At 43.5% G+C, this 18259-nt stretch overlaps 2 protein-coding genes across 2 annotated transcripts in view; one reads left to right on the top strand and one right to left on the bottom strand.

Moving 5' to 3' along the window:
• Positions 1-18259, top strand: part of UBAP2L (ubiquitin associated protein 2 like) — a 397837-nt gene that overhangs the window by 250076 nt on the left and 129502 nt on the right. The window lies entirely within an intron of this gene.
• Positions 1-18259, bottom strand: part of NUP210L (nucleoporin 210 like) — a 49125-nt gene that overhangs the window by 7995 nt on the left and 22871 nt on the right. The window contains exons 18-32 of the mRNA XM_073323094.1: positions 17994-18082; positions 17542-17646; positions 14353-14454; positions 13334-13462; positions 11988-12115; positions 10910-11042; positions 10213-10275; positions 9485-9664; positions 8361-8441; positions 6642-6773; positions 5846-6004; positions 4253-4344; positions 2850-3024; positions 2028-2203; positions 1533-1753 (exon numbers count right to left, since the gene is read on the bottom strand). Of these exons, the coding sequence (XP_073179195.1) occupies positions 1533-1753; positions 2028-2203; positions 2850-3024; positions 4253-4344; positions 5846-6004; positions 6642-6773; positions 8361-8441; positions 9485-9664; positions 10213-10275; positions 10910-11042; positions 11988-12115; positions 13334-13462; positions 14353-14454; positions 17542-17646; positions 17994-18082 (1965 nt within the window). The remainder of the gene's footprint in view (positions 1-1532; positions 1754-2027; positions 2204-2849; positions 3025-4252; positions 4345-5845; positions 6005-6641; positions 6774-8360; positions 8442-9484; positions 9665-10212; positions 10276-10909; positions 11043-11987; positions 12116-13333; positions 13463-14352; positions 14455-17541; positions 17647-17993; positions 18083-18259) is intronic.

Raw genomic sequence — 18259 nt, 5'->3', positions numbered from 1 at the left:
GGAGCACTGACTCTTGTGTACTGAGTGTTCTAATGCAGCTGCAGAACCCTTGGTATAAAGAACACCAGTCAGTAGCCCCTGTGCAGCCTGCCCTCTTGGATGGTTGTGAAGTGCCACACTGGTGAGTGAGGAAAAAAAGAGGAAAACAGCAGCCCTGGAATGAAAGGATGCAAAATACTCTTTTGGAGTTAAGGCCAGGGACAGCAAGGTTGAGCCCACACTTGAATCCTAGAGCAGGGGTTCTCAATCTTTTTCCTTCTGAGCCCCACCCCCTCCCCAATACTATAAAAACTCTACAGTTCACCTGTGGCGTAACAACTAGTTTTCTGCATATAAAAGCCAGGGCCGGCATTAAGGGGTAACAAGCAAGGCAACTGCCCAGGGCCCCATGCCACAGGGGCCCCCACGGAGCTAAACTGCTCAGGCTTTGGCTTCAGCCCTGGGTGGTGGGGCAGCTCAGGGCCCTGGGCTTCAGCCCCATGTGGTGGGGCTTCAGCTTTCTGCCGAGGGCCCCAGCGAGTCTAATGCTTGGCGGACCCCCTGAAACCTGCTCGCGGCCCCCCAGGGAGTCCCGGACCCCTGGTTGAGAACCACTGTCCTAGAGCAGTGGAGAAGGGAGGAGGCTTTCTATTGACAGCAGAGATGGGCCTGATACGCCTTTGACTTGTATTGGTGTAAATTCATAACAGAGCCAGTGTAGGTGTAAGGAGAATTAGGGCCCCTGTCATTAGATGGTGAGAAGCAGAAACTCTCCTTTGAGGACCCACTAAAGCTGACACTTTCTGGTTCTGGGCTAGGCAGGAATTGCCACTGGCAGCGCTTCACGGCACTAAGCTAGGCTCTAGTAGGAACAGGATTGCCAACAGAGCTCCCTTTGTGCTCCATCCCAGGAACGAACCTAGCGCAGAAGTCATGCCAATCCCGCTTTCCCCACGTGCAGTGGGGCCAAAGCCAGAGCCGTGCAACATGCTTCATCTCCTCCTACTGGATGCCAAAATAAGCTAAACAGGCTCTTCCTGGTCTGGCAAGCTAACGCTGAGAGTACTTTAACATGTCCAGTATTAACTCCTTGGTGCCAATAAGCATTCAAACTCCCATCGCTGAGCAGTTATGCATTTTACACTGGCCCTTATCCTGTCTGTCACAGAGTTAATGGAGAAATTAGAAGCCATACAAACTTGAAATCGGACGACTTTATGAAAGTGGAATGTGTCTGGATTAGAATTTGGCCAGGAAACTGGAGTAAACACCCCTCCCACAGCCACAGTTTTATGTTGCCTTCAAGTCAATACGTTCAGCTGCGCAGAGAACCCTACCTCCATGCTGGGACACCAGTTCAGTTCTGCCTCTGGGGAAGATGGCCCCCTATTAAATCCCCAGCACCGCTCCACTGTCCCTTAGCGGTCTCTCATTCAAGTATGGGCTGCCTAGCTCTGCTTAGCTTGTGAGATCTAACGTGGTGACTGGAACAGGTCATGTTAACACCACAATAGATAGAGACTACACCAGGAGCAGAAAAACAACATACAAACCTTCTTGGTTTACAAGGGGTGTGCTGAAACAGATCACATCTCCTACTGCAATGGGCTCTGAGAGGTCTGGCTCAATGACATGCTCCACCGGCACGTGGATATAATCAGCCATGCCTGGGTGCTTCTCATCCCAGATTCCCAACAGTGTCACTCCTCTGTTCACAGCCTGAGCAATGTATGTGTAATTCTTATTCCCAGGTCTGATTAGCAGCAGGTCATCTCTGAAAGCAAACAAGCCCCAGTCAAAAGAAAACGAGCAGAGCTTCGGATGCCCAGAAGAGATAAGCAGCATATTTCAAGTATAAAAACCCCACAGCTAACATAGCCCAGTGAGTTATGTAAACCAGCTTTTCACTTCCGAAGAGCTCCCTTCAAATCTGCTTTAGCCCTGAAATACAAAACCTTTCACCTCTCCCACCACGTGTAATGCTAAAATTTTACCTGTGAGTTTTAGTCACCCTAGTCAACTATGTGCCAACCTCCTCAGGATTGTACCTGTTCAAAGCCAGGTAAAGCTGGGTGTTCTGGGCATGGAATTTTTCCCCAATATTGTCATAGAACTGGACTGTGAGAGTAAGAGCCATCCCCAGAGGAAATGCCATCAGAGATGTGCTGCTAATGGTGTAGAGTTTGGGACTGGTGCTTATCCTCAGGTATGACACTGGAGCCACCTGTAAGAGACAATGCTTCCTTTGGTTCACTTTAAAAAAACATGAAATTTATGTCTTTCCCACCGAAGCAGATCCACGTATTATGTACAAGTGTACAATGGTTCATAACTAATTCAAAAGAAAGAGCGCCACCTACTGAACCATCTCTCTTTCTTCCTGCAGGACCTAGGTTTTGCTTGGTCTCCCATCACTCAAAGCATTTAAGATTGCTCTTAAATTATCAATAGCACATGAATAAATGAAAAAGCATACAATATATTTATTGCGAGAAGGTCAGCACTGTTTCTTAGCCCTTATTTTAAGCCCTAAAAAATGAAGTAACAGATAAAGATACTTTGCACTTCTGTGGGGCCTTTCACACAATAGGGTGATTTACAAATATTAAATCTCACAACATATCATCCTCCCCCATTTTACAGATGGGTAAATTAAGGCTCAAAGAAGTGATGTGACTGGCCTCCAAGGTCACACTTGGAGTCAGTGGCAGAGCTGCGGCGGAACCCTGGAGATCGGGGTCCTTACTCGCCCCTCCGAGACACTGATCCTGATCCAATGAATAGTACGTGATCTCTCAGCATCAGCAGGTTTTCGTGATTTGAAAAAATCAGACACTGGTTCTATTTCTTTTACTTGCAACAGTTCTTACCCGGACCCCGGTTATGACTGTCTGGTTGACACCAAAGAGTTCTAGAGAAGTTACTTCTAGCACTGCAGTGCCTGTTACAGCCCCTGCTCTCAGGAGTCCCTGGCCGTGCTGCTCAATGACGGAAGAGTTGGGGAAACATTGCAGGATTTCAGAGCTCACAAGCGCCGCTCCCTCCCTAGGTCAAGGACAGAGTGAACAAACCCTCGGTTAGACTCTACCAGGCTGAACATTTCAGTCTAAATGGAGGGCAGTGAAGCTATGAGAAATCTCAGCAGGAAGAGCTTTTCTCAGACAAGCCATGTATCCAGCAATTTCAAAACTCCCCCAGGAGAGTGTGCCTCCAAGCTTTTCCAGTTCACAGCTTACCGTATTTTATTATTATTTAAATGAGGCATGAAAGTGCTGAGCCAGTGGTTTAGTGACAGCACCACCCACTCATTCACAAGAGATCAGAGTTTGGGCCCCAAACTCAATCTCATTCCCTCTGCTGACAGACTGAGAGCAGGAGGAAGGCACAATATTCTCCAGATGGTCAGACCCAGCTATGCTCAGGGTCACTCAGATATGTTGCACATTTGAGGGTGGTAGGGTACCAGAGGACACCCCTCAGAAAAGTGCATATTATATTCCTAACAGAAAAGAACACATCTGGGAGTGTGCATAATCTAAGAATCACAAAAACTACCACCCCAGATTTCATTTCTCGCACTGACAGTGGAGCTCAACCTGGTCTCAATACTCATCAGATAAAATGCATCCCTGCGCTGGGGGCTAGCACAGGGCCTATGCAACACTTAAATTTCACTTAAGCCCTTCTGTGCCAGGCTTGAGTTTCACTTAATATGCACAAAGTATGGCTTTAAAGACTAATGTTCAGGCAATTTCAGAGACTGAGCATGCCCAAAAGTGGTCTCCCATGCAACAGAATTCTGCAAGTCTGTGCAGCTCTTGGAAAGAAGATAAAAAGTTGACTGCAATGCAAAGAGGCAGACAGCTCCCTGCATTGAAAGGAAGAACACATGCTGTAAACCGGTGGTGCCCAACCTTATTACACAGGAGGGCCACATAAATCTTGTGTGGGCCAAACAGATTCTACATATTTTAATGAACCTGTACTGATTTATCTTTTAAGTTCAGCTTGTTTCGTACGTATTTAGACAGAAATAACCTATGTCCAGTATTGTCTATTTACACAATTGTGTAAACTAAATGATGTAAACATGATGACAAAACACTGATGAATCAGCTGTTAGTATATTGTGTTGAAGCAGGCTATGGGCTTTATGAAATGCTCTGGTAGGTCACATACAACCCACGGGCCATAGGTTGGGCACCCCTACTGTAAACTGTTTCTCTGTCCTATATTTCCTGGGTTCAGAATGGAATGTCTTTTCTTTGTTTACCTGTTTGTATACAGCTTGAGCTGTGAGTTTGTGGACATCAGAATCTGCTCTGTAGGGCACTCTGGAGAGAAAAGTAGAAGCTTATCGAACACCTGTAGGAACAGAACAAATCATTTTATAAAGAGAAATTCAGAAAAATACATCTGGATTAAATTAAATAGCAGGTACTTTTAGAACCAATGAAAGAAAATGCTTTTTCACACAGCATGTAATCATCCTGTGATTCCCACAGGGGATCAGAGATTTAGATGTTGTGACTACAACGCGGAGATTGGATAATTTTTCTATCAATAACTTTATACGTGACATAGTAGGGATTAACACATGCAAGCTGATTGCTGTCTGACAGAATCCATCACCATCCATATGTACGGTAGAGAATAACAGGACTGAAACATATGTTTTTTTTCCCTCCCTTTTTACTCCTAGAGCATCAGGTATTAGTCACTGCCAAAGTCAGAATACAAAAGTCAATTGACAAATAACATGATCCAGTATGACAAATCCTATGTTCTCATGTAGGCTGGTTAATAAGAAATCAGAAGAAAGCCTCTCAATATGGGGGTGGAAATGATAATGGCTGCCTGGAGAGCAATGCACAGAGCTCATCAGCAGAGAAAGGCACTTTTATTGTTGGGAACCTCTTCACACAAGGAATATACAAATACAAAACATAGTAAGAAGAAAAGGAGTCTCCAAGGTGCCACAGGTACTAACAAATGTATTAGAGCATAAGCTTTCTTGAGCTACAGCTCACTTCATCGGATTCATGCATTCCGATGAAGTGAGCTGTAGCTCACGAAAGCTTATGCTCTAATACATTTGTTAGTCCCTAAGGTGCCACAAGTACTCCTTTTCTTCTTACGGATACAGACTAACACGGCTGCTACTCTGAAACAAAACATAGTAAGAAAGTACAGAAAGAAACGACTAAGCATTCAACATCCATTTCCAGCGGCTGTTATGTGAGCTGTATGGTTAAAGCCCTTCACATTGCACGGAAATGAGGAACTTTCTCCTGCTTACTGGCTGATATGATATTTGCTTTTATTCTGAAAATGCCAAGACTGTTTGGCTCCAGGCTCGAGAGCAGTCACTGAAACTGCCGCTGTGCAGGGGGTGATGATTTCTATTCCAAAGGCTTCAAGAGGCAAGTCTCAATGAAAATCCACAAAATCCATATCAAAAGTGAGGGCTGGACATTTAGTGTGGGCAGGCCAGCTCATTAACAGAACTCTCCCTTGCTCTGCGGCAGAAACAACACTGCAGAAGGGGGGGCTGGAGTTACACACAATCTATATACACCCCATGGGCAGCATGAATGAAGTCACCACTAACCAGGTATATCAGTTAGCGAGAAATACAGAGACATGCAGAGAAGGGTTTACACATCTCTGTGCACACTGTGACTACAATACATCTTTTGTGGACAGCCCGCAGTGTACTCCTATCCATGGCACACCTGCCAGCTTGACTTGGTATCTTGCCTAGGCTTCATTTCCTTTTTCCTCCTTGCTTCCGATATGAAATCCTGTCTTCTGCCTCTTCCCATGAAAGTAAGAGATCCCATTTGGAGTGACCAGGGCAACTTACCAATATTTGTACTTCATCTGAGAGTTCAGCCATATTTCCTTCAAACTGACCGGCGGATACATTCAGACATTGCACTGTCACTTTAATACTGGTTCTTCCAGCTGCCTTAGTATGTACAACCATAGCAAAGTTATTCTCGGGTAGAACCTGCAGGGAAACCTGACAGAGAGATGGTAGGGTTGTCATTACAGGCTGCTCAGGCCTTTCCAATCAACTGTTCATTTATAGTAAAGGAAAAATGCAGACAGATGCCATATGTAGGGTTCAAGAGGTCACTTTTCCCTTGCATTTTCTTCTTTATGATGAAAGATGCTATTATAAGTTAATTGGCTCTAGGTAGAATGGTTAATGAGTAACTCCCTCAAGAGCCTGGTACTGTTCCTCTTAAGATATACAAAGATAAGCATCCAGCTCAGTGCAGCTCCAGCTCTGCTTGGACAAGGAGACAGCTAAAGACAGTCCCTGTCTCAAGGAGTCCACAATCTGAAACATACACACAGCAGACATAGTATAAGGAAGTTTAAGGCAATGTCACTGAAGAGATCACTGTAGAAGACTTTGTGAAAGGCTTTCTCTGTTTCAAAGAAGGACTAGGAGGAGGAAGGGGAGGTCATTTGGTGTCCTAATTTATGAAGGCAGGGTGGCAGGGATGCTGGCACTCAAGCCATATGGTCTGCAGAGCAGTGCTAATCTGCCCAGCCAGGAATTCTAATGCAGCTTGCCTTATCCCCAATGCCTTTAGCCACCACCTGGCATGCAGTGGGTTTTAATCACGTTGTTGTGGACAGCTCCATACCTCTGAGTGTCGGGGGAGAAGGTCCAGAACATCCCGTTTACTCATTGACCAGTGGAATATCAGCCCTGGGTTGGCATTACCAAAGGAAAATGGAGTCAGAGTGCTGGTCAGCCCCATGACATAAACAGGCATCTGCAAAGTAAAAATACTGTCACCATGGCACTCAGGGTATTGCTGATGTTTTCTACATTACAGTTTGGGCATCTAAGCTCAATTCTGGACGGAAAGCTTCCACACGAGGAGAGATTAAAAAGCCTGGGACTGTTCATCTTAGAAAAGAGCCAACTCCGGGGGGATAGGACAGAGGTCTATGAAATCATGGCTGGGGTGGAGAAAGTGAACAGGGAAGTGTTATCACCCCTTCAGATAACACAAAAACCAGCGGTCTCCCAATGAAATTAATAGGCAGCGGGTTTAAGACACACACCAGGAAGTACTTCTTCAAACAACGCACTGTCAACCTGTGGAACTCATTGCCAGGGGATGTTGGGAAGGCTAAGACTATAACCGAGTTCAAAAAAGAACTAGATAAGTTCATGGGGAGAGGTCCAACAATGGCTGTTAACCAAGATGATCAGGGATGTAATCCCATGCTCTGGTGTTCCTAAACCTCTGACTGCCAGAAGCTGGGACTGGATGACCTGGGACGGATCACTCAATAATTGCCCTTTTCTGTTCATTCCCTCTGAAGCATTTGGCACCAGCCACTGCTGGAACTCTGGGCTACATGGACCACTGGTCTGACCCAGTATGGCCGTTCTTATGAACGGCAGACAAAGAAATGAATAGGACACAGACTATGAGGAGTTGCCAACATGGTGACACAAGAAATTAATTGTAAACTCTTCAAAAATAGTTAGGGTTTGTAGTATATGTCATGAATTTGTTACCAACAGCATATTCTCTGAAGTCCCTTAACATTACTGTAAAACATACTAACAACGTAGCTAAATGCCTAGCCCTAGAGAAAATATAACAACCCCTTCTGACAGTGGCATATCCTTGTGTGCAGAAGACTCAGGTTCAGTCCCCCACGCCCTGGACTGGTGGAAGGAGCTGTGTATGGCAAATAGAGCAAGCATATTCTACCTGGACATACTCAGATCTTCGGCAGCAGCCAAGCAGTTCCCTTTTCAGTGTGCCTTCCATGCTGTCCTGCACATAACTTCCTGCTCACTTATACACACAAAGCATTTGAGAGCCTTTCTAAATTCCAAGTATGAGAACGTTTCAGAAACTATCTTACTAGATGCATGGTAAGTGGACTAGATGCATGATTCTCCACTAGCACGGTTTCTTGAGGCGTTTGTGAAGATATTCCAGGCTCCCTCTCCCCACTTTAATGATTTGTCTCTGCTGGGCCTTAGGGCACTGTCATTTCCCAGCTCCCATCCAGTGGAGCACAGCGCTCTAACCCGCTGTAGGACTTAGGTTGCTAACCATTGTGAGAATGGGGTTTAGAGCGTACACAGTAGAACAGGAGTCAGCTAAAGTCTCCATTTGGTAAATTGGTGCCATTTGCCTGAGAACGTTGGAAGTTACTGGTCTAGATGACTAAAGAAGTCCGTTTTCAGTTACTACATCACTTTAGTAAACCCTATCTCAGGATTTTCAGCACCATTTGGATTTATACCTGCAATCAAAAACTCCAGCTAGAGCTAGAAAGTCATTCACTACTTGCAGGTCACTGTGGTTTCCGATATTAGCTACAGAACTAACCTTGGTGGCTGTTATAAGCCTCGTGGCAGGTGCATGAATTCTTACTGCTCTCAGCTGAACTACTTCCAATTCCACTTGACCCTGCAATATATGGCAAATAACATGCTTTGAGATATAGGAGTAAAATGGACAATCTGAGGAAGGAGACTGGGGACCTACCATCAAAATAAACAGTGTGTAGGCTGGTTAGGGGCTCAGTTGGTAGCTTTAAAGGAGAACTAGATTTGCATGCAGTCCCAGAGGTTAGCAGAATTGCAGAAGTGACAGTCCCTGAAGAACATTAAGCAAACATGGCCACCACAGGCATCAACTTCTGTCGGCACCAGTGGGTGCTCGTGCCCCCCCACCCCCGGCCCCACCCCAACTCTGCCCCTATTGGATCCCTCCCCAAATCCCTGCCCTGGCGCTGCCCCCTCCCCCAAGCGTGCCTCGTTCCCCCTCCTCCCCCCTCCCTCCCAGGCTTGCCACGTGAAACAGCTGGGCACTCAGGGCCCAGCAGCGCACTCAGGGGAGGTGGTGGAGTGGACGGGAGGCAGAAGTGAGCTGGGGGGAGGGAGCGGGGGTGGAGCTGCCAGTGGGTGCAGAGCAGCCACCAATTTTTCCCCGGGGGTGCTCCAGCCCCGGAGCACCCACGGAGTTGGCGCCTATGATGGCCACCAACACAGAGGCTGCAGCAGCTTATTTGCTAGCCAAGCAGGGAAAGTTTCTGGTTGGCATAGAGCTATTTAATGCCCCATTGCTTTCTCCCATGAATTAAACATTTACTTTGTTTCAACAATGCACTTCCTGCTGAGGGTGCAACAAAGCAAGAAACACAGAGATGTAAGAGCTGATGCCACTTAGTAAGGCTTTTCTCCCTCCAACAGGCAAAGGCCTTACCTCTCATTTCAGACATAAAACCAAAGAACAAACTACAATAATAACCTTTACTCCTGTCTAGGCACGACATGCATATAGTATGGGATCTTAGAGACGATGGGAGTTTTGTCCAACCAAGGATTTCAGGATCACTTCCACTGAGATGCCAAAACGCACCTGCAGATGTGCTTCCTCAGCAGAGGCCAGTGCAAGGAAAATACATCAGAGAAACAAATGAGGACTTACAAAACAAGCTAGGAAGATACCTTTGAGAAAACTATTACTTCTCCTGTGTCTTCACTGACCGCCTGAATGGTACCCTGTATTATGGCTGTTCCAACTGCCTTAGCCATCACCTGGCCCAGCCTGTTAACTACAGCCACAGTCTGGTTACTGATAGAGAAGTGAATGATGGACTGTGGCTGTGGGCCACCTTCTGACATCACCTGCAATATATTTAAACAGGAAACTGTAGCCCCAGAAAATGAGGTAAACTCAATTGAACCACATACCAGATCTGCGCTTTTCCTTGTCCACAAACAGAAAGCGTATGACATATTGGAAACAACGCAGTGTCTCTTCCCCGGCTTCTCAAGTGAGTGCATCAGATACACTTCACAGTGCAAATATATTTAAAAGAAACAGGAGAAGCTAGCCTGGAAATGATCTGGAGGCGAGAGTCTGAGAGGGAGGGGAAGAGAAGGCCAAACATACCTGATGTAATTTTGACTTCTACTGCTTAGGAAAGAGTGGGGAAGGTTAAGTGAGAAAGAGGTAGCAAAGTAGGAAACAGGAATAGGACCAATAATAGGATATAGAGCCTTTACCACCTGCTCTATCAGACATTTTTTACCAATACTATACTCTTTTAATATGGCAGGAGCAGTGGGGGGAAAGAGGGAGGAAGGAAGGAAGGAAGAAAGAAAGAAAGAGGCAAAGGGGATTGGGTAAATCTTATTTGTCTCTGGAAGAACTAATATACTTTAAAGCTCACCTGCCTCATGTTGTGTGGAATGAGGGTCATTTCCTCTGGGTTGAGTTTGAATGGAGGAAAGACCTGGCAAAGGGAAAAGGAGGGAAAACTTTTTCTGCTGCAGGATTTCTTTTTAAAAAGACAAACCATTAATATTAAAAATACTCCTTGCTTAGTGGTGCACTACACAGGGTACCTGGCCAGTCTGCACTTAGTCTTGAAGTGCCACAGACATTCTACCAGCGCCCCCCCCCACAAAAAAAAACCTCACAAGAGCTAAAATTACCTATATTTTAGAGAACAATGAGATTGATGGTAGCTCAGGATTTGAATTCTTTGCTACAGCATACAAAATAAATCACATGTGCATTTTTCTAAGCTGATTATGCCACATCCCTTTGAGATCTCTATAACAGAGAATGGGACTCCCAGTTAGCAAACACCCTCTGTTTTGTAAACATCAGGACAACACAGATTTTTATGGAAAATGGGTTAATTTGGTAAAATAAACAAACAGCAGCATGTTGCCCTTATAAGAAATCTGTGATTTCTTACAAGATCTTTCCATTCTTTTATGACTGCTAAACCCATCTAAACGCCAAGCTTTTCAGGCCAACATTATCCAAGTGGGTTTTTTCACTGCACTTTGAAGGAAATGGTTCTACACCAAGTGAGAAACATCTGAAGATAGACAGGCACAAATGGTGAGCATTCTTACTTCAACCTTCCGAGGAGAAGAAGTGAATTTTCTTCCCATCTTGTCCCAGGCTGTAGCCACCAAGGTTGTCTGGCCTATTGCGACAGCTCGGAGTATGTAAACTTCAGAGTATTCACCCACTTCCTCCATTAGCCTGCAAAGATACTTAACAGTTTTTTCACTTTTCCCAGCTTGCATTAAAATTATATGCCTTTAATAGTTGATGTGTTTCAAATGAGTCTCTAATACTGAGGTTTGTGTTTCTAGACAGCCAGCACAGTCCTAGACTTATGTTACACAAAGCTCTGAGAGGCAGAATTCACAATCTGTGATAGTTGTGAGAAAGTCTGTGGCTGTGTTCAATCATGTTAATGCTTTGGAATCTATACATTCCAGGGAAATTAATGTCTCTTTCCTCATGCACACACCATTTTTGTCATGCTATGGCAAGGTTTAAGTTATATAATCCATTAAACGGTCCTTCATTTTCTCTGACATCATTGCTGAATACTAAGATATTTGTAAATAAGTACATATATTTTCATCTGCCTCCACAGTAGGCAAGCCAAACAGTATTAATACAGGGATTCCAAGGAAAATTATTTCAATCAAAAGAGCTATACATTTATGGACTAACCATGCCAGAAATAAACACTGTAAACATATTTAATACACAGCTATATTTTCCCGTGGCAAGGGGATTCTGTGGCAGTGTAGAAAACCGAGTGATGGGAATGGAAATCAGCACTTTGCCTTCTGCATCACTTTTCATTGAGGATCTACACTGAGAGGTTTACAAATATGAATTAAGCCTGGCAACCTACCCTATGAGGTACTTATGTATGATCCCCACTTTACAGAAGATTAAACCTCAGACATGGGGAGATGAAGCGACTTTCCCAAGAACACACATACTGAGACAGTGACATAACTGGAGAGACTTTGGATATCTAGTCACCACAACACTCCTTTAGCCAGGGGATGGATAGGGTGCTGGATTTTGCTCTGTAGTAATCAGTTCTATTTTGCAGTAGACAATGGATATTATCAGCTGCTACTTGAGGTGGAAATGCACCAGGCTGCCTACTGTAGTACTCACACAAGTGTAACAATAGCAGATGCTGCCTGCAGTTTGAGCTTCATGTACTTGAAATATTTGCTCCTGAATGGATGTCGATGAAAACCAAGGACTCGCACGCTGACTAGGACAGATTTGCCAATCTCGATCTAGGTAAAAAGAGCACTTTTACAATTTTTGGTGGTGTCTTTGTACCTATGCTTAACCTTGGATGGGCTGCAAAAGGACACCACCCACCTTACCTCTCTTAAGTTCTCTTTCCTACCTGCAGAGAGATACTCACATAGGCAGGACACTCAAGAGGATGCACACAGGCTCCCACTTCTTTCAGTGTCACTTCTTGATCAGAAATATAGGGTTGTTGCTGTTAAAATTAGAGGCTCATCTCTTTTAGGAGCTGCTGTGGGGCTACCAGAACGTATGGCAGCCCCTACAGTATGAGGCACGGATTCACACTGGGTCTTCCATTGTGTAGTGAGTGACATTATTACTGGGACACTTAATGGCCTTAAATACATTTTTTAACCCAGGTAAAATAAGATTTCACATTAATAAAGTGTGAAAAAAAACAAAAAGACTGGCCTGGTCCTTCTACAGCAGTATGATTTACTGCCAAAAACAAACCTCTGAAGTGGATGCAAGATCTCATGGTTTATCACCTAGCTAAGACACTGCACTCAATCTTCAACATAAGCCCCTTGCAGCTCAGTTCCAGAAGAAGTTGTTCCTCCCCCAAGGAGAAGGAGAAGAATGGATACTTGGGCAGGAGTTGGTAGTGTCTAACCAAGCATTGAAGAAAAAAATACAACTTCTCTTGCAGTCCTGTGTACAAATCTTGCACCAAGTGCATCAAGCCCAGCTATGTGGCTCATGTGAATTATCTCTGCTCCACAGGATTTGAAGAAAGAATCATAAGAATGATAGAACCAAAATGTAACTCATATTTTTGAAGCCTCAAACTCTCAAAACCGCCACCCATCATAGTTAAGAGTCTATCGTCTTTATTAAGCAACCTAGAGAAAGATGAGTTTCTTCATGATGGCGGGTGCACGAATGCACGTTGTGCAGTGACATTCTTTGTCCTTGGGAGCCAACAGCATAGTGGAATAGCCAAGAATTCTGTTCTCGGATGCCTAGGTGAAAGGCTTCCACTGACAGCGTCTCTTGTATTTAAGAAGATATATTCACACAGATTTCTCTAACAGTTTGAAAATAAAACAAATGTCTCTTGAAAGGAAAATTACTTCATAGATGGCTCCATACAATGCAAACAAACAAACAAAGAACAGAAATAAGATAAAAAAAAAATCACATCCCACCAGGTTAGGTTTTTTACAGACATTTGAGTTTCCCTAAAATTGTCTCACCTTATCAATGAGATCCACCTCCAACTCATGCATATCAGACACATGTAGATAGACTGCAGCTGGTCCCAGAAATGCCAGACAGAGATCGTAGACCTCCAAGGTTAGAGATCCAGGATGCAAAGGGACAATCTACAAGGAAAGTGAGGAGGTATTAGCCATATTATCTGCCGTGGATACCGATTTAATTTACATCTCTGTCACCAAAAAGCTAAAGCTAACTCGTAAAAGTGACTAAGTCTAGCATTCTGCTGAAAAGTCATTGTTCAAACAACATGTAAACGAAAGAGGGAAAAGCTCTGTTAGGGTCAACCAGAAGCCACCACAGGACTGTTCCTATAGCACAGTTACTGGAACATTGTCCAGTCTAGTTTTAAGTGTTTTCATCACTTCCCCTGGAAATTATTCAACAGTCCAGAAGATCACACAGTCAGGATGTTTCTTCCTGATATTCAGGCTAAATTTCTCTCTACAGGAAAGCAAAGCTGACTCAAGTTTGATTTCTGACCCCACTGCTCACTCATGCCTCTGGGCCAGTTAGCACCAAATAGTATATTGTATTATATTTATTGTTACAGGAAACAGCAGGAAGGAAAACTACAGGAGAGAATTAATTTTGATCGAGCAGCTATAATGGTTGAAAGTGTCACCCTATACAGGATCTGGAAGTCAGCGAAGTCCCTAAACATATAATAAAACCCAAAAGGTAAATTAAATCTATACACAATAACTGATACAGTGTATTTTGTACCATTTGGTGACAGGTATTCCTTAATTCATTATTCTAATGTTTTCTCTTATTAAGAACCTATTCCAACAAGTATCAGGCTCACTTTACACACTTGCTGGCAATCAAGTACTCCAGCGTGTTAAAGTGAACTGCATAAACAGTTCTGAAGGTAAAAAGAAATGAGAGACGGAAAGTAAGAAAAAATATCGATTTCTTTCCAGGAGGGTGAATCTCACTGTGAGATTCTGAACCCAGGCTGTTCTCCAGGGGAGAACATCTTGAATGTGCTCACCTCGATGGCACTCTCTGCTTCCAGGTATGTAGTGTTTATGATCTCCTCTTTGCTGCTGTTAACGTAGAAATACCCAGATCCTTCCACTAGATCAAATATTTCCTAAAATGGTACAGAAAAAGGAGTAAAATCCCAGTGCACTCACTTCTCTACCAACTCAGAGTGCTGGCTCACTGACTGAGGGGTTTAAATCCTGCAGTCCTTACTCAGCTTTTACTCAGTCTCCAAAGGAAGTTTTAGCCCAAATAAGAATTGAGAATTGCAAGCTGTATGAAATATTTTTAAAACACTGTAATAAAGGCTCAAATTATAGGTGTACCCCAACTAAAAAAACCCAAAACAGTAAGAATACCAAAAAAATGCCACCGTGGCTAAACAGCAGAGTAAAAGAAATCAAAGCCTACTGAGGAAAACAGAAAGGAACATACATTCTGACACATCACGTGTAAAGTAATACTTCAGCAGGCCAAAAAAGAATTTGAAGAGAAATTAGCAAAAGACACAAAAACCTAACAGCAAAATTTCTTTACGTACATCAGAACCAGGAATGCTGCCAAACAATCAGTAAGGCCACTGGATGGTAAAGAAGCACTGAAGGAAGACAAGGCCATTGCAGAGAAGCTAAATTAATTCTTTGCATCAGTCTTCATTGTGAAGGATGTGAGGGAGATTCCCAAACCTGATCTAGTCTTTTTATGTGACAAATCAGAGGAACTGTCCCAGCTTGAAATGTCAATAAAAGGAGGTTTTGGAACAAACTGATAAATTAAACAGGACTAAAAGTCACCAGGACCTGATGGTATTCACCCAAGAGTTCTGAAGAAACTCATACATGAAGTTGCAGAACTACTAACTGTGGTATGTAACTTATCGCTTAAATCAACCTCTTTACCAGATGACTGGAGGTTAACTAATGTAACACGGATTTTTTAAAAAAGACTCCAGAAGCAATCCTGGCAATTACATGCCAGTGAGTCTAACTTCAGTACCAGGGAAATTGTAGTAAAGAACAGAACTGTAGTAAAGAACAGAATTATCAGACACATAGATGAACATGATTTGTTGGGGAAGAGTCAACATGGCTTCTGTAAAGGGAAATCATGCCTCACCACTCTATTAGAATTCTTTGAGGGGTCAACAAACATATGGACAAGGGTGATCTAGTCAATATAATGAACTTGGACTTTCAGAAAGCCTTTGACAAGGTCCCTAGCCAAAGGCTCTTAAGCAAAGCACACAGACATGAGATAAGAAAGAAGGTCTGACCAGTAACTGGTTAAAAGATAAAAAACAAAGGTTAGGAATAAATGGCCAGTTTTCACAGTGGACACAGGTAAATAGCAGGGTCCTCCAAGAATCAGTACTTGGACAAGTGCTGTTCAACATATTCATAAATGATCTGGAAAAAGGGGTAAACAGTAAGGTGGTCAAGTTTGCAGATGATACAAAAGTTACTAAATACAGTTAAATCCAGAGCTGACTGCAAAGAGTTACCAGGGGATCTCACTAAATTGGGTGACCGGGGAAAATGGCAGATAAAATTCAGTGTTGATAAATGCAAAGTAATGCACATTGGAAAACAATCTCAAGTATACATACAAAATCATGAGGTTTAAATGAGCTATTACTGCTCAAGAAAGAGATCTTGTAGTCATTCTGGATATCCTCTGAAATATCTGCTCACTGTGCAGCAGCAATCAAAAAAACTGACAGAATGTTAGGCACCATCAGGAAAGGGACAAATAATAAGACAGAAAAGTATCATAATGCCACTATATAAACCCATGTTACACTCCCATTTTTGAATACTGCCTGCAGTTCTGGTCACCCCATCTCAAAAATCATATAATTGGAATTGAAAATAAATATTGAATTGGAAAAAGTACAGAGAAGGGCAGCAAAACCAATGAGGGGGATGGAACAGCTTTCATTTGAGGAGAGACTAAAAAGACTCTGACTGTTCAGCCTGGAAAAGAGACGACGAAGATGGCATGTGGCAGAGGGTTGTAAATCACGACTGGTGTGGGGAAAGCGAAGAGGAAAGTGTTATTTATCCCTTCACATAACACAAGAACCAGGGTCACCCAATGAAATTAACAGGCAGCATGTTTAAAAAAGCATAAGGCAATACAGTCCTTCTTCACACAACGCACAGTCAACTTATGGAACTCATCTCCAGGGGACACTGTGAAGGCCAAAAGTATAAGTGGATTCAAAAAAGAATGAGAGAAGTTCATGGGGAGAGGTCCATCAATGGCTATTAGCCAAGATGGCCAGGGACGCAACCCCATGCTCCTGTGTCCCTAAACCTCTACTGCCAGAAGCTGGGACTGTATGACAGGGGATGGATCACTCAATAAATTGTCCTGTTCTGATCATTTCCTGTGAAGCATCAGGCACTGGAAGACAGGACACTGGGCTAGATGGACCACTGGTCTGACCCAGTCTGGCCACTGTTATGTTCTTATAAGTAAAAACCAAGTAAAGACCTCAAATTTGGCCCTAAGCGATGAGGTGATTAAGAATAGCCAGCTGTAATACACAAAGTCATGATTCCCCCAAGGAGACCCTGCTGACCCAACAAAGAAAGGAAGCTCAAGGGCATCAGCTAGTACCATGTATCCAATTAAAATAATTGTGAATGGTCCAGCCTGGGGGTTAGTGCTTTGGATTTTCAAATGGAAAACCCAAGATTGATTTCTCATCACTCACTGGCCAGTGGGCAGGGATTGGGAGTGCTACAGAGACACTCAACAGAAGGGCAATGAACAGTGATTCCTCCACTAATTGCACTGTCTCTTCAGTTTCACTGAAACAGACCAGGACAAGCCTCATTAAGTGTTTTGTGAAGAATACTTGCAGACCATCTCTCTTAACACTCATCTGGAACAGTGGCCTTCTTTTCAGAAGCACCGCTACCCTTGAACATAAGCAGCACTTGCAGTCCAACACCACACTGTATTTACATTTCATTGAGCAGAAAGAGGAAGATCAAAGCGTTTATCATTCCATTAAGTGATGATCAGTTATACAACAGATGGGCATGAGCTTTATGCAGGGACACACATTCACTGTCTTCTAAATATTCATGAAGGCAGTTGAGGGGAAAAAAACATCTGATGATAAAATCCTGCGTAATATACAAAAGACTGATGTGATATGACTTAGCCATACTAATAACCTTCTTACCTTCACAGCAGGATGATTATAGATAGTGGCATTGTCTGGCACCACCGTCACATCCTCTACCAGTAACAACTCCACAGCCGTGGAGGTTGGCAAGTTAGATACTTCCTAAGTGCAGAACCAAAAGCAGAGAGAAGTTACATTAGTATTCCTTCTAGTCCCGAAGCCCCAAACCTCCTCTTTCGCAGAAGGAACTAATGATTGCAGTGGTAGTGCACTAGCCCTTCTCCTAACTAGCTGCGATGGCAGAAATAGGACTTTCCTCTTGAAAGAGGACAAAGCCCAGTATTCAAACCTGAAGATAAAATTATCTGCACAATCCTAACCTACTCAGCTCAATGTGTCAGTAGGCTGCAACAGTTTGCTAGACAGATCAGTCAGAGATTAAGCAATCCATACTACACTCATCTCAGAAGCGTTTGAAAATGTGCCCCAAAATGTCCTCTTTCACTCACTCTTGGACTGCCTCTCTCTGAATACTTCACAAAGCTGACTCCAATCAGAATAGTCCCTTTGATGCGGTGCACCTCAAGGAGCTGATGCCCTATAAGCAACAGAGAGCAGAAATTTCACTGGAAACGAGATCGAATTTGAAAAGGAAAAACGAACAAAAAACAATTCCACCTTCAACTAGGAATAAGAGTGAGTAGGATGCAGTATTTGCAAATGAGGTTCACGAGCAATAATTTCAGTGTTAAGAATTGGACGCAATTAATTAATT

This window comes from Lepidochelys kempii, chromosome 24, assembly GCF_965140265.1.
Source record: "Lepidochelys kempii isolate rLepKem1 chromosome 24, rLepKem1.hap2, whole genome shotgun sequence".
In the NCBI taxonomy this organism is placed as follows: Eukaryota; Metazoa; Chordata; order Testudines; family Cheloniidae; genus Lepidochelys; species Lepidochelys kempii.
This window is presented reverse-complemented; position numbering and strand designations above follow the sequence as displayed.